At 41.3% G+C, this 15,489-nt stretch overlaps 1 protein-coding gene across 3 annotated transcripts in view; it reads left to right on the top strand.

The window, feature by feature from the left end:
• Nucleotides 1-15,489, top strand: part of MCCC1 (methylcrotonoyl-CoA carboxylase 1) — an 87,470-nt gene that overhangs the window by 46,544 nt on the left and 25,437 nt on the right. For all 3 annotated transcript variants that reach the window (XM_021069887.1, XM_021069889.1, XM_021069888.1), the window contains one exon: nt 6,369-6,496. In XM_021069887.1, coding sequence (XP_020925546.1) covers nt 6,369-6,496 — 128 coding nt within the window. The remainder of the gene's footprint in view (nt 1-6,368; nt 6,497-15,489) is intronic.

Below are 15,489 nucleotides of genomic sequence, written 5' to 3'. Positions count from 1 at the left end.
TTTTAGGGCTGCACCCACAGCATATAGAGGTTCTAGGCTAGGGGTCCAGTCAGAGCTGTAGCCGATAGCCTATGCCACAGCCATGCAGGATCCGAGCCGTGTCTGCGACCTCTGCCATGAGCGAGGCCAGGGTTCGAACCCATCACCCCATGGTTCCTAGTCAGATTCATTTCTGCTGCACCATGATAGGAACTCCAATGATACTGTGTTTTAAATTTCAAATTCTACTTGTTTATTGCTGGTATATAGGAAAACAGTTAATTTTTGTATATTAATCTTGTATCCTACAACCTTGATATGATTGCTTATTAGTTGCAGAAAGTATTTTTGTCAAATTTTTTGAATTTTTTAATATAGTCATCCATGAACAGACAACTTTACTTCTTCTTTCCCAATCTGTATAACATATGTTTCCTTGTCTTATCTCACTGCATTAGCTAAGATTTGCATTATGATGTTGAAAATGAGTGATGACGGCAAACATCCTTGCCTTGTTTTGTATCTTAATTGGAAGACTTTTACTGTCTCACCATTAGGTATGATGTTAACTGTAGGTTTTTGTAAATCTTCTTTATCAAGTTGAAGTTCCCCTCTATTCCTAACTAGGAAGTTTTTTATTGTAATTAGACATTAGATTTCATCAAATGCTTTTCTTCTGCATTTCTTGATATAATCATGTGATTCTTCTTTAACCTGTGGATGTGATGGATTACATTAATTGATTTTCAAATCTTGAACCAGGTTAACATAACTGAGATAAATCCCACCTGGTCATGGTATATAATTACTTTTATATATTGTTGGAGGTATTCTGTCATCTATCTTCTGGAAGAGATTGTAGAGAACAGGTATAAATTCTACCTTCAGCATTTAGTAGAATTCACTGGTGAATCAGTCTGGGACTGCTGCTTTCTGTTTTGAAGGTTGTTAATGATTATTCCAGTTTCTTTAATAAATATAGATCTGTTTAAACTTATATCTAAATTAGATTCATTTTTATCTATTTTTTCTTGTGTGAGTTTTGGCAGATTGTGTCTTTGAAGGAATTGATCCAGTTCATCTAGATTATTAAATTTGTGGGCATTGGGAGTTCCCGTCCTGGCTCAGTGGTAACGAACCCAGCTAGTATCCATGAGGACACAGGTTTAATCCCTGGCCTCGCTCAGTGGGTTAAGGATCTGGCATTGCCATGAGCTGTGGTATAGGTTCCAGACACAGGTCAGATCCCACATTGCTCTGGCTGTGGTATAGGCCGGCAGCTATAGCTCTGATTCAATCCCTAGCCTAGGAACTTACATAGGCCTTGGGTGCAGCCCTTTTAAAAAAAAAAAGACAGGAGTTCCCTTTGTGGCTCAGTTACGGTTAACGAATCTGACTAGGAACCATGAGGTTGCAGGTTCGATCCCTGGCCTTGCTCAGTGGGTTAAGGATCCGGCGTTGCCATGAGTTGTGGTGTAGGTTGCAAACACAGCTCGGATCCCACGTTGCTGTGGTTCTGGCATAGGCCAGCGTCTACAGCTCTGATTTGACCCCTAGCCTGGGAACCTCCACATGCTGCGGGAGCGGCCCAAGAAATCGCAAAAAAAAAAAAAAAGACAAATATATTTTTGGATATAGAGTTATTAATAATATCCTTTCATTGTCTTTAAAATGTTTATAGGATTTGTAATGGTATTCCTTCTTTCATTTCTAGTATTAGTAATGTGTGTCCTGTTTTTTCTTAGGTAGCCTGTCTTAAAATTTATCAATTTGATGGATCTTTTCAAAGAACCAACTTTTGGTTTTGTTGGTTTTTTTGCATATTTATTGACTTCCTGTGTTCAATTTCATGGATTTCTACTCTATTATTTTCTTCTGCTTTGGAATGAATTTTTTTCTTTTACGCGTTTCCTAGAATGGAAGTTTATATTAATTTCAGATCTTTCTTTTCTTCGAATATATGGATTTAGTGCTATAAAGAGCCCTCTAAGCACTGCTTTTTATATATCCCACAGATTTGGTAAGTAGTGTTCCTATTTTTATTTAGTTTAAAATATTTTAGGAGTTCCTGTTGTGGTTCAGTGGTAACAAACCCAACTAGTATCCACAAGGACTAGGATTCTATCCCTGGCTCCACTCAGTCAGTGGGTTCAAGATCCAGTGTTGCCATGATAGCCATTCTGACTGGGTATGAGGTAGTATCTCATGGTAGTTTTGATATGCATTTCTCTAATAATCAGGGCTGTTGAGCATTTTTTCATGTACCTGTTGGCCATCTGTATATCTGCTTTGGAGAAATGTCTGTTCAAGTCTTTTGCCCATTTTTCTTCTTTCTTTCTTTTTTTTTTTTTTTTTTGTCTTTTTGCCATTTCTTGGGAAAGGCTCAGCCTATGCCAGAGCCACAGCAACGCGGGATCCGAGCCGCGTCTGCTTACGGCAACGCCAGATCCTTCATCCACTGAGTAAGGCCACGGATCGAACCCCAACCTCATGGTTCTTAGTCGGATTCATTAACCACTGAGCCATGACGGGAACTCCTGCCCATTTTTCAATTGGGTTGTTCGCTTTTTTGCTGTTGAGTTGGATAAGTTGCATATTTTAGAGATTAAGCCCTTGTCAGTTGCATCATTTGAAACTATTTTCTCCCATTCTATAAGTTGTCTTTTTGTTTTCTTTTTGGTTTCCTTTGCTCTGCAAAAGCTTGTCAATTTGATTAGGTCTCGTTGGTTTATTTCTGCTTTTATTTCTGTTGCTTTGGAAGACTGACCTGAGAAAACATTTCTAAGGTTGATGTCAGAGAATGTTTTGCCTATGTTCTCTTCCAGGAGTTTGATGGTGTCTTGTCTTATATTTAAGTCCTTAAGCCATTTTGAGTTTATTTTTTGTGCATGGTGTGAGGGTGTCTTCTAGTTTCATTGGTTTACATGCAGCTGTCCATGTTTCCCAGCAATACTTGCTGAAAAGACTGTCTTTTCTCCATTTTATGTTCTTGCCTCCTTTGTCAAAGATTAGTTGACCATAGGTATCTGGGCTTATTTCTTGGTTCTCTATTTTGTTCCATTGGTCTGTCTGTCTGTTTTGATACCAGTACCACACTGTCTTGATGACTGTGGCTTTGTAATATTGCCTGATCTGAGAGAGTTATGCCTCTTGCTTGGTTTTTCTTCCTCAGAACAGCTTTGGTAATTCTGGGTCTTTTGTGGTTCCATATACATTTTTGGATCGTTTGTTCTAGTTCTGTGAAAAATGTCATGGGTAATTTGATAGGGATTGCATCGAATCTGTAGATTGCTTTGCGTAGTATGACCATTTTTACAATATTAATTTTTCCAGCCCAGGTGCGTGGAATATCTTTCCATTTCTTTATATCTTCTTTAATTTCCTTGATTAATGTTTTATAGTTCTCAGCATATAAGTCCTTTTCCTCGTTGGTCAGGTGTATTCCCAGGTATTTGATTTTTGGGGGTGCAATTTTAAAAGCTATTGTATTTCTGTATTCCATTTCTAATATTTCATGGTTAGTATTTTTCTTTATTTTTTATTTTCTATACTTTGAAAATTATATGCCTAGGTTTAGTTTTTCTGACATTTATCCTGCTTTGTTTCCTCTGAGCTGCCTGGATCTGTGATTTTGGTGTGCAACATTGATTTGGGGAAATTTTCCATTTTTAGTACTTCAAATACTGCTTCTGCTCCTTTCTTCATTCATCTTCTGGTATTTCTATCATGTAAATGCTGCACTTTTTCAAGTTCTCCCTAGTTCTTAGATATTCTCTTCTGTTTGGGTTTTTGTTTTTGTTTTTTAACCAGTGTTTTTTCTCTTTGCTTTTAGTTTTGTAAGTTTCTGTTGTCATATCCTCAAGCTTAGAGATTCTTTCCTTAGCTATGTCCATTCTACTGATGAGCCCATCAAATGTATTCTTCATGTCTATCAAAATGTTTTTGATCTCTAGCAATTTTTTTTCTCTTTTTTTAAAATTTCCATGTCTCTGCTGACATTATCTGTATGTTCTTACGTGTTTTCTGCTTTTATTAAAGTCCTTAGCCTTTTTTTTTTTTTTTTTCTTTTCAGGGCCGCCCCTGTGGTCCTGAAAGTTCCCAGGCTAGGGGTTGAATTGGAGCTACAGCTGCCAACCACAGCCACAGGAACACAGGATCCAAGCCATTTCTGCAACTTACACCACTGCTCATGGAAATGCCAGATCCCCGATTCACTGAGCAAGGCCAGGGATCGAACCCATATCCTCATGGATACTAGTCAGATTTGTTTCCACAGTGCCACAATGGGAGCTCACACTCTTAGCATATTACTTACAATGCTTTTAAGTACTTGGTCTAATAGTTCTAGCATTCGTCACATCTGAGTCTGGTTCTGATGCTTTTTTAGACTATCCAAACTGTTTTTTGCCTCTTAGCATGCCGTGTAATTTTTCTCAATAGCCAGATGTTGTTGTACCAGGTAAAAGGAACGGTGGTAAATAGGTCTTTAGTAATGTAGTGGTTGGATTTGAGGAAGGGAAAGTGTTCTGTAGTCCTATGATTAGGTCTAAGTCCTTTGATGAGCTTCACCCTAAACTGTGAACTTCACCAGTGCTTCTTAGTTTGCTTTTTATTTATTATTTATTTGCTTATGTGGAACAGAATGGCTGGCATGGGCTGGAGTTGTGTATTTCCCTTCCCTCAGTTATATTAATTAGGCATGATAATATCCTAATAGTTTAGGCTCTGGGAAAATCGTTCTCTTAAGGGCAGATCTTGCTCAGAAGAACAGAACTTTGACCTATTTCAAATGGTTCCTTTTCCCCTCCCACTGCTGGAAACTCAAGGGATAGTTTTCTCCAGTGTTCACTGAGGATCCAGTAGAGCTTCTGGCGGTAAAACTGAAAATAGCTGGTGGCTCCCTATGACTTGGTCCCCCCTGGAGTCTTTAATTCTCAGAACTGTTCACATTGAACCTCCAAAAATTTGTCAATTACAGTCCAGGTTTTCCTTCTCCAGTACTTATTCCCATAGAGGTTTTTACTCATGTGTTTTGCTCTGGTAAGTTGTGGATCTCTGCATTCACTTGTCTGTGTCTCTAATTGGGGGGCAGTGGTTTGCCCTGTGACCTCACATCTCTGGTGGATCTAGGAAGAGTTGTTGACTTTTCAGCTTATTCAGCTTTTTATTTGTCAGAATGTAATGGTGACTTTCAAGCTCCTTTCTGCTGGGTCAGAAATGAAATCTTTGACTAAATTTTTACAATCCACTAATAGAATGTGGCCAACATTTTGAAAAACAGTTTTTTTTTGTTTTGTTTTGATTTGTTTTTTGTCTTTTTCCAGAGCCGTACCCTCGGCAACATGGAGGTTCCCAGGCAAGGGTTCGAATCAGAGCTGTAGCCGCCGGCCTACACCAGAGCCACAGCAACACGGGATCCAAGCTGCATCTGCAACCTACATCACAGCTCATGGCAACGCTGGATCCTTAACCCCTGGAGTGAGGCCAGAGATCGAACCCGCAACCTCATGGTTCTTAGTCGGATTTGTTAACCTCTGCTCCATGACGGGAACGCCTAAAAAACAGTTTTAAGGTATATGAAGCTAACTTTGGGCTAAGTGAAAAAAATTCAAACACAAAAACCTACATACTGTATGATTTCGTGTATATGACATTCTAGGGAAAAAACTGTGATAGTAAGCAGACCAGTGGTTGCCTGGAGGTAGGTCCTGGGGAAGGGAGTGACGGCAAAGGGGAAGAAGGGAATGTTTGGGATGGTGGAAATGTTTTGTATTTCCACTGTGGTGGTGGTTTTATGATTATATGCAGTTGCTGAAACCAGCACACCTGTACTTAAAATGGATAAATTTTACTGTCTGAGATTATACCTGAATAAATTTGGGGGAAGTGTAGTAGTTAATAGAATGCTATGGATAAGACACTAACGTTATGTTTAGTTACTAATCGGTCTCCCACTGGGTCACCAGCAAAAGAACTTTTATAGAAGCTTCCAAAGCCCACAGTCAGGTGGAAAAACCTTGATTTTCTCCACCAAGTTAGAGTGAGATGGGATGTCACAATGACATTTCCAGGGTTCCTGGTACACTAAAACAGTAACACATGGTCAATCACGTTCTCCTGCCACAGCCGCTGAGACTGATTCATAACTTGGGTTTACCATTTATTCATAACCCCAAATATGCTTTTCTATTGTTAAATTTCATGTGGCTCCCAATTTTTGATTGAGAATCACTTGCCACTGCAAAATGTCAGATGTTTTCTTCATGAAATGCAAAATATTTACCATTGAATGAAGGCAACTGTGAAAGTTGATATTACGTACCATGGAAAATTTTGCTTCCTACCCCTGATATGCTATTGAAATGTGACTATTGTTTTTTATCTTTTAGGAACTGTGGAGTTTATTATGGACTCAAAGCACAATTTCTACTTCATGGAGATGAATACAAGGCTGCAAGTGGAACATCCTGTTACTGAGATGATCACAGGAATTGATTTGGTGGAATGGCAGCTTAGGGTGGGAGTATTTTTTTCTGTTAAGATCAGTGTTGAGAATACATTGCCTTTTGGCCTCTTGAAAGGAGGCATCACCTTGGACAGGGCTCAGTTGTTAATGGTTCTCATGAAGCTAGGAAGATGGGAGGTTAAAGGTGACGTAACATTTGATGCCATGACGTTATTGTCACTTTATGGACTGAGCTTCCTTGTCTGTTACTTACCATCTTTTCCCCTTAGACATGGAGCAGCCAGCAGGTGAGCTGCTGCCACTGAGACTTGCTTGTGACCACATTGTGTCAACAAAAAGCCTTATGCGCTGCCTGAGACCCCATCTTTCAGGGCCAGGCCATCATTAGAGGCAGGATGGATGCTAGCCAAGATGAAATGAGCAAAGGAAGAGTTGGGAATGAAGAGCCAAGGGAAGGGTCTACACCAACAGAATAGTTCACGGGCAAGTGCTAACACCTTGTTGTTGGCCCATGAAGGGATAAGTGTAGCCTTTCAGAGGAAATGTTTAGAAAATTCGAATTTGGCATATGGAGGTTCCCAGGCTAGGGGTCTAATCGGGGCTACAGCTGCTGGCCTATACCAAAGCTCACGGCAATGCCAAATCCTTAACCCACTGAGGGAGGCCAGGGATTGAACCGAAACTTCATGGTTCCTAGTCGGATTCATTTCCGCTGTGTCACGACAGAACTCCTGAAAACAATAGATTTGACAGCCTTTCCTAAATATGAAAATTATTTTAGGTAGTAGTATGACTATTTTTTAAATTGAAGTATAGCTGATTTATAATGTTGTGCTAATTTCTGCTATACAGCAAAGTGATGTAGGACCTTGTTTATCCATTCTAAATGTAGTAGTTTGTATCTACTAACCCCAAACTCTCAGTCCATTCCTTTCCTCCTTCTTCCTCCTTGACAACCACAATTTTGTTCTCTGTGTCTGTGAGACTGTTTCTGTTCTGTAGATGAGTTCATTTGTGCCATATTTTAGATTCCACATATAAGTGATATCATATGATACCTGTCTTGCTCTGTCTGACTTAACCTCACCTAGTAAGATTATCTCTAGCTGCATAGTATTATGAATATTCTTTTTGTTTGTTTGTTTGTTTTTTGTTTTTTTGCCATTTCTTGGGCTGCTCTTACAGCACATAGAGGTTCCCAGGCTAGGGGTCAAATCAGAGCTGTAGCTGCCGGCCTACACCACAGCCATAGCAACACGGGATCTGAGCTGCCTCTGCGACCTACACCACAGCTCACGGCAATGCCGGATCCTTAACCCACTGAGCAAGGCCGGGGACTGAACCCACAACCTCGTGGTTCCTTGTGGGACTCATTAACCACTGAGCCACGATGGGAACTCCCTATTATGAATATTCTTTATCTCTGTAGGATATGCAAAGAACCTACAGAGGTTCTTTGTATATCCTAAATCTAAATTATCTTTTTCCATGTGGTAATACTAAGGTCTTGATTACTTTGATAATTTTGTCTTTGCAGAACTTCTGTTGACAATAACATGATGTTCCTTTTTCTGGTTCCTTGGGGATGATTGGTGGTTTTAATTGAGGCTTAAGATTCTTCTGGGCCTCTATAGCCTTAGAAACTAATGAAAATCTGGCACATCAGGCTTCTAAGTGTTAGTAAGTACCAGGGAAATCATAGTGCATTGAGAAACTTTTGGAAAAAGAGTCCCTGTGTTTCTAGAATATCCTTGAGGAAAAGAATATTTTTTTTTCCTGAAGCAGTAACCAAGAGAGTCCAGAATTCTGAAATCATGAAGGACAGAAAGTTTCTAAGGATTAAGGAGCTTTTGGATATTAGGGGGACCAACAGACATTTATTTCTGCGAGCCAAGAAATTATAAGAGTCTCAAAGGCTCGTTAGAAAGAGAAGCAGGCTTTTATCATCTGGGGAGGGTTTCTAGAGCTTAGGGACATCACTGGACCTTATTTTCAGTGTTGCAGGCACTTTGGAGTCTGGCCTCCAAGCAGAGTTAAAACAAGGGGTCTTAGCATGTAGTGAGTCAAGAGTTTATGCTCCAGGACCTGCCTCTGGAGTCACTGGCTTCCTAGAGTGAGGGTGCAGTGATGTGAGCACCCAGGCAGCAAGTGCAGGTGGTTGGCAGTGTCAGGGAGACTGGTGAAATGTCCAAAGTCCGGGGGTTCCAGAGAGTCAGTGTCTAAAGCCTGAGACAACTCAGATGGCACAGATTTCCAAGTACCCAGAGGCATGGTTGGGTCCAGGCCCTTCTGGTCTCAGACAGAAGCCACCTTCAGAAGAAAACAGGCCAAGATAAGCCAGGTTGAAATTGAGCTATATATTCAGGAATAAGATCAGATCTTAGAATATGGTCATATGGTCTTTCTTTTCCTTTTGTATTATTCTTTGTTAAAACATTGAAGAGTATTTCATTATAAAGGATAAGAATGAAATGATAATAGCTAGCACTTAGATAGTGCTTACTATATGCCAGGCAGTTTTTTCTGAGCATTAAGACATTAAAGAGGAGTTCCCATCGTGGCACTGCAGAAACGAATCCGACTGGGAACCGTGAGGTTGCAGATTCCATCCCTGGCCTCGCTCATTGGGTTAAAGGATCCAGCATTGCCGTGAGCCATGGTATAGGTCACAGACACAGCTCAGATCTGGTGTTGCTGTGGCTGTAGCATAGGCCAGCAGCTGTCGCTCCAATTGGACCCCTAGCCTGGGAACCTCCATATGCCGCAGGTGCAGCCCTAAAAAAAGGAAAGAAAGAAAAAGAAAAAACTGAAATGTATTTTGCCATTAAGAAATTTGTTTTCAGAGAGAGGACAAGATGGCGGAGGAGTAGGGGGACATGCTCGCCCTCTCCCACAAACACAACAAAAAAAGCACATCTACAGAATAAATGACGCGCACAGAACAGCAACCAATCGCTGGCAGAGGAACCTAAACTCCAATAATGGCAAGAAGTTCGTGACATTACTGGGCAGAACGGGAGAAAAGAGGAGAGTGAGAGAAGGTGAATCCGAGCAGGACGGGCGCTCCCGAAAGGGAACTGCGGAGGAGAAAGGGATCCCGCACCCTGGAAAGTCACCTACCAGGGGAAAGATCAAACAAACCGGAGGAATCTCCAGATGCAGAGAAGAGTGTAGCAATAAGTTGGAGTAAGGAAAAGCCGATCAAGAACCCAACGGACCATCTGAACTACAGGCACAGTCACCAAAAATTGAGATGCCTGGGTGGGGGCTGGGCACCGAATCCTCGGCTCCAGAGGTTAGTCCCCAGGAAAGGGCGGGGGGATGCCTGGGTGGGGGCTGGGCACCGAGACCTCGCCTCCGAAGGTTAGTCCCCGGGCTAGGGGGGGCAGGGCGGAGCGGAAACTGCTTGGGAGGTCTAGAAACCATTTGACGGGGCAGAGACTGCCTGGGAGACTAGAAAACAAAGCTGTCTCAGAGGAAGGGAACAATACTCTAGGGGCGGGGAAGTGGAAAGCCGCATCAGAGGGAACCTGAGAGAAGAGCCTGGTTTGCGCCCGTGCTGGGGAGGGGAGAGAAGAAGGGGTGGGTCCCCATAGAATACCCCCTACGCCACAGCAAGCTTACAGGCCTGCTAGCTAGCAGAAAGCTGTGCTTCCCAGTGCATCCCTTCCCCCCACCCCCGCCACTCCCTACGCTCTCACCGGACCTGGGGCTGCCTGCCATCCGGGAGGGCTGGCCTCAACAATTGCCTGAAGCCTACCACCGCAGGGGCTGTCCCTGCACAGGCCTGCTTGCCCTTTGGAGGGGCTACACTTCCGCAGAGCAGCACCAACCACCACCAGCCCCCGAGAAAAGGCCTGCAGCCCAGAAAAGCTAGAACAAGCCTAGCCAGGCTGTGAATAGATCGGCCTAATTCTCGGATGGTTTTTCTGAGTCGGGTTGCCCCGGGGAGGAGCCTCTTGGATCTCCAACGGCCCTGCTACCCGCCCAAGCCCCCAGGGGGTGCCCTAGTGGATCAGCTGCATAGGACTGCCAGCTCCAGGCAGGACCCCCTGCAGCCCAGAAAAGCTGCAACAGCCTGGCCGAGTCAGGAAAAGATCTCAGACGGTCTTTCTGAGTCAGGCTGCCCTGGGGAGGAGCCTCTTGGGTTTCCAGTGGCCCTGCTACCCGCCCAAGCCCCAGGGGGTGCCCCACTCCCTCGGAATAGCTGCTCAGCACCACCAGCCCCCTGGAAGAGCCCCTGCAGCCCAGAAAAGCTGCAACAAGCTCGGCCGGACTGTGAAAAGATCCGCCTACATTCTCAGGCTGTCCTTCTGAGTTGGGCTTCCCTAGGGAAGAGCCTCTTAGGTTCTCAGTGACCCAGATAGCTTCTCCAGCCCCCAGGGGGTGCTGCACTCCTGAGGAACAGCTGCCCAACACCGCCAACCCCCTGCAAGAACCCCACAGCCTAAAAACACCAGAGCAAGCTCTGCATGACCAAGTGAAATCTGCTACCATCGTGGTGTGGACCTCCCAGTCCTGTCTGCCCTCAGGCAGTCCTCCTTTGCTTCAAAGAAACACTGTTAGCCCCATCAACACTCCAGAAAAGCCACACTGCCTCAAAAAAGATTGACCAACAACGCCAGCCCTCGGGAAATATTCCATGGCAGTGACAAGGCAAACACTGCCTGATAACGGAGGGTACAACTCCCTCAGGAGAAAGAAAACAACAAGCAAGATGAAGAAGCTGAGAAACCACCCCCAGTCAAACCAACAGGAGAACTCACCTAAAACAGTCAGCAATGAAACAGATCTCTGCAGTCAGACAGACCTGGAGTTCAAAAGAGAAATAGTGAAAATACTGAAGGAATTAAGAGAAGATATGAACAGTAATGCAGATACCCTCAGAAAGGAACTAGAAAATATAAGGAGGAGCCAAGAAAAACTAGAACATTCGTTTGCAGAGATGCAAACTGAACTAGGGGCAGTAAAAACCAGAATGAATAATGCAGAAGAACGAATCAGTGATATGGAAGATAGAATAATGGAAATCACTCAATCTGGTCAACAGACAGAAAACTGAATCAAAAAACTGGAAAGCAATATAAGAGACCTATGGGATAATATAAAGCGGGCCAATCTACGCATAATAGGAATTCCAGAAGGAGTAGAAAAAGATAAGGGGATGGAAAATATATTTGAAGAAATTATCGCTGGAAACTTCCCAAATCTAAAGGATACTGGGTTCAAGATACAAGAAGCACAGAGGGCCCCAAACAAACTGAACCCAAACAGACCCACACCAAGACACATCATAATAAAAATGGCAAAAGTTAGTGATAAAGAGAGGATCCTAAAGGCAGCAAGAGAAAAACAGAATGTTACCTACAAGGGAACCCCCATAAGAATATCAGCTGATTTCTCTACAGAAACACTACAGGCCAGGAGGGAATGGCAAGAGATATTTAAAGTGCTCAAAGGAAAAAATATGCAACCTAGAATACTCTATCCAGCAAGAATATCATTTAAAATAGAAGGGGAAATAAAAATTTTTCCCAACAAATAAAAACTTAAAGAATACAGCAACACAAAACCCAGGTTAAAGGAAATATTGAAAGGGCTTCTCTAAACCAAAAAGGAAGGAAAGGGAAGAAAAAAGAAAAGAAAAAAAAAAGAAGAAGAGGAAGAACTAGGACTGAGGAAACTGCAATCAGAGAGCAATCACTCAAATAAGCCAGCATACAGATTTAATCATGAACATGCTTCAAACAAAATAAAATTAAAAAGAAAAAAAAAGTGTCATCAAAACCATAAAATGTGGGCAAGGGATGTTAGGAAGTAAATACCCCTTTTTGTTTGTTTGTATGTTTCTCTTCTTAATTTTAATATAGTAATGAAGTGTTTGAACTTACAGGACCATCAGGCTAAAACACACAATTATGGGAAGGGGTTAGCATACTTAATTATGGGAAGGGGTTAGCATACAGGGCAACCACAAGCCAAAACCAAATATTGCATTTGCAAAAAATGAAAAAAAAATACACTCAAGCAGATAATAACAGGAGACCATCCAACCAAAAAAAAAAAAAAAAGAAAAGAAAGAAACGAAGAATGGAGAACCATAGAATCAACTGGAGCACGAGGTTCAAATGGCAATAAATAATCATCTATCAATTATCACCTTAAATGTCAATGGACTGAATGCCCCAATCAAAAGACACAGAGTGGCTGAGTGGATAAAAAGGCAAAAACCTTCAATATGCTGCCTACAAGAAACTCACCTTAGGACAAAAGATACATATAGATTGAAAGTGAAAGGGTGGGGAAAAATATTTCACGCCAATAGACATGACAGAAAAGCAGGAGTCGCAACGCTCATATCAGACAAAATAGACTTTAAAACAAAAGACATAAAGAAAGACAAAGAAGGACACTACTTAATGATTAAGGGATCCATCCAAGGAGAGGATGTTACTATCATCAACATATATGCCCCAAATATAGGAGCACCCAGATACATACAACAAATATTAACAGACATAAAGGGAGATATTGATGAGAATACAATCATAGTAGGAGACCTTAATACCCCCCTCACATCAATGGACAGATCCTCTAGACAGAAAACCAATAAAGCAACAGAGATCCTAAAGGAAACAATAGAAAAGTTAGACTTAATTGATATCTTCAGGACACTACATCCAAAAAATGCTCATGGAACACTACATTCTTCTCAAATGCTCATGGAACATTCTCAAGAATCGACCACATATTGGGACACAAAGCGAATCGCAATAAATTTAGGAGCGTAGAAATTATCTCAAGTATCTTCTCTGACCACAATGCCATGAAATTAGAAATCAACCATGGGAAAAGCAAAGAGAAAAAACCTACTACATGGAGACTAAACAACATGCTACTAAAAAACCAATGGGGCAATGAGGAAATCAAAAAGGAAATTAAAAACTACCTTGAAACAAATGATAATGAAGACACAACCTCTCAAAATCTATGGGATGCTGCGAAAGCAGTGCTCAGAGGGAAATTTATAGCAATCCAGGCCTTTCTCAAAAAAGAAGAAAGATCCCAAATTGACAACTTAACCCTCCACCTAAACGAAGTAGAAAAAGAAGAACAAAAAAGTCCTAAAGTCAGCAGAAGGAAGGAAATTATAAAGATGAAAGAAGAAATCAATAAAATAGAGACTCAAAAAACAATAGAGAAAATGAATAAAACCAAGAGCTGGTTCTTGGAAAAGGTGAACAAAATTGACAAACCCCTGGCCAGACTCACTAAAAAGAGGAGAGAAAGAACCCAAATAACCAAAATTATAAATGAAAAAGGAGAAATCACAACGGATACAGCAGAAATACAAAAAACCATAAGAGAATACTATGAACAACTGTATGGCAACAAGTTTGACAATATGGAAGAAATGGACAATTTTCTAGAATCTTACAGCCTGCCAAAACTGAATCAAGCAGAAACAGACCAACTGAACAGACCCATCACTAGAAATGAAATTGAACAGGTCATAAAATCACTCCCTACAAATAAAAGTCCAGGACCAGATGGCTTCACAGGTGAATTTTATCAAACATACAAAGAGGAATTGGTGCCCATCCTCCTTAAACTCTTTCAAAAGGTTGAAGAAGAAGGAATACTCCCAAAGACATTCTATGAGGCCACCATCACCCTCATTCCAAAACCAGGCAGAGATACCACCAAAAAAGGAAACTATCGCCCAATATCATTGATGCATACAGATGCAAAAATTCTCAACAAAATCTTAGCCAACCAAATCCAACAACATACCAAAAAAATTATACACCATGACCAGGTTGGGTTCATCCCAGGTTCACAAGGATGGTTCAACATACACAAACCAATCAGCATCATACACCACATTAACAAAAAAAAAGTCAAAAATCATATGATCATCTCAATAGACGCAGAAAAAGCATTTGACAAAGTTCAACATCCATTCATGATCAAGACCCTCGCCAAAGTGGGTATAGAGGGAACATTCCTGAATATAATCAAAGCCATTTATGATAAACCCACAGCAAATACAATCCTCACTGGGGAAAAACTGAAAGCCTTCTCACTCAAATCTGGAACAAGACAGGGATGCCCACTCTCACCACTGCTCTTCAACATAGTTTTGGAAGTCCTGGCCACAGCAATTAGACAAACAAAAGAAATAAAAGGCATCCATATAGGAAGAGAAGAGATCAAACTGTCACTGTATGCAGATGACATGATACTATACATAGAAAACCCTAAGGACTCAACCCCAAAACTCCTTGAACTGATTAATAAATTCAGCAAAGTGGCAGGATATACGATTAACACTCAGAAGTCAGTTGCATTTCTGTATACCAGCAATGAAATATTAGAAAAGGAATACAAAAATACGATACCTTTTAAAATTGTACCTCACAAAATCAAATACCTTGGAATACACCTGACCAAGGAGGTAAAGGACCTATATGCCAAGAACTATAAAACTTTAACCAAAGAAATCAAAGAAGATGTAAAGAAATGGAAAGATATTCCATGTTCCTGGATTGGAAGAATCAATATTGTAAAAATGGTCATACTACCCAAAGCAATCTATAGATTCAATGCAATCCTTATCAAATTACCCATGACATTGTTCACAGAACTAGAACAAACAATCCAAACATTTATATGGAACCACAAAAGACCCAGAATCACCAAAGCAATCTTGAGAAACAAAAACCAAGCAGGAGGCATAACTCTCCCAGACTTCAAGAAATACTACAAAGCCACAGTCATCAAAACAGTGTGGTACTGGTATCAAAACAGACAGACAGACAGACCAATGGAACAGAATAGAGAACCCGGAAATAAACCCTGACACCTATGGTCAATTAATCTTTGACAAGGGAGGCAAGAACATAAAATGGGAAAAAGAAAGTCTATTCAGCAAGCATTGCTGGGAAACCTGGACAGCTGCATGCAAAGCAATGAAACGAGAACACACCCTCACACCATGCACAAAAATAAACTCCAAATGGCTGAAAGACTTAAATATACGA

The sequence above is a fragment of the Sus scrofa genome, chromosome 13 (genome assembly GCF_000003025.6).
Source record: "Sus scrofa isolate TJ Tabasco breed Duroc chromosome 13, Sscrofa11.1, whole genome shotgun sequence".
NCBI lineage: Eukaryota > Metazoa > Chordata > Mammalia > Artiodactyla > Suidae > Sus > Sus scrofa.
Note: the sequence above shows the minus strand (reverse complement) of the source record. Positions and strands in the feature narration are given on the sequence as shown.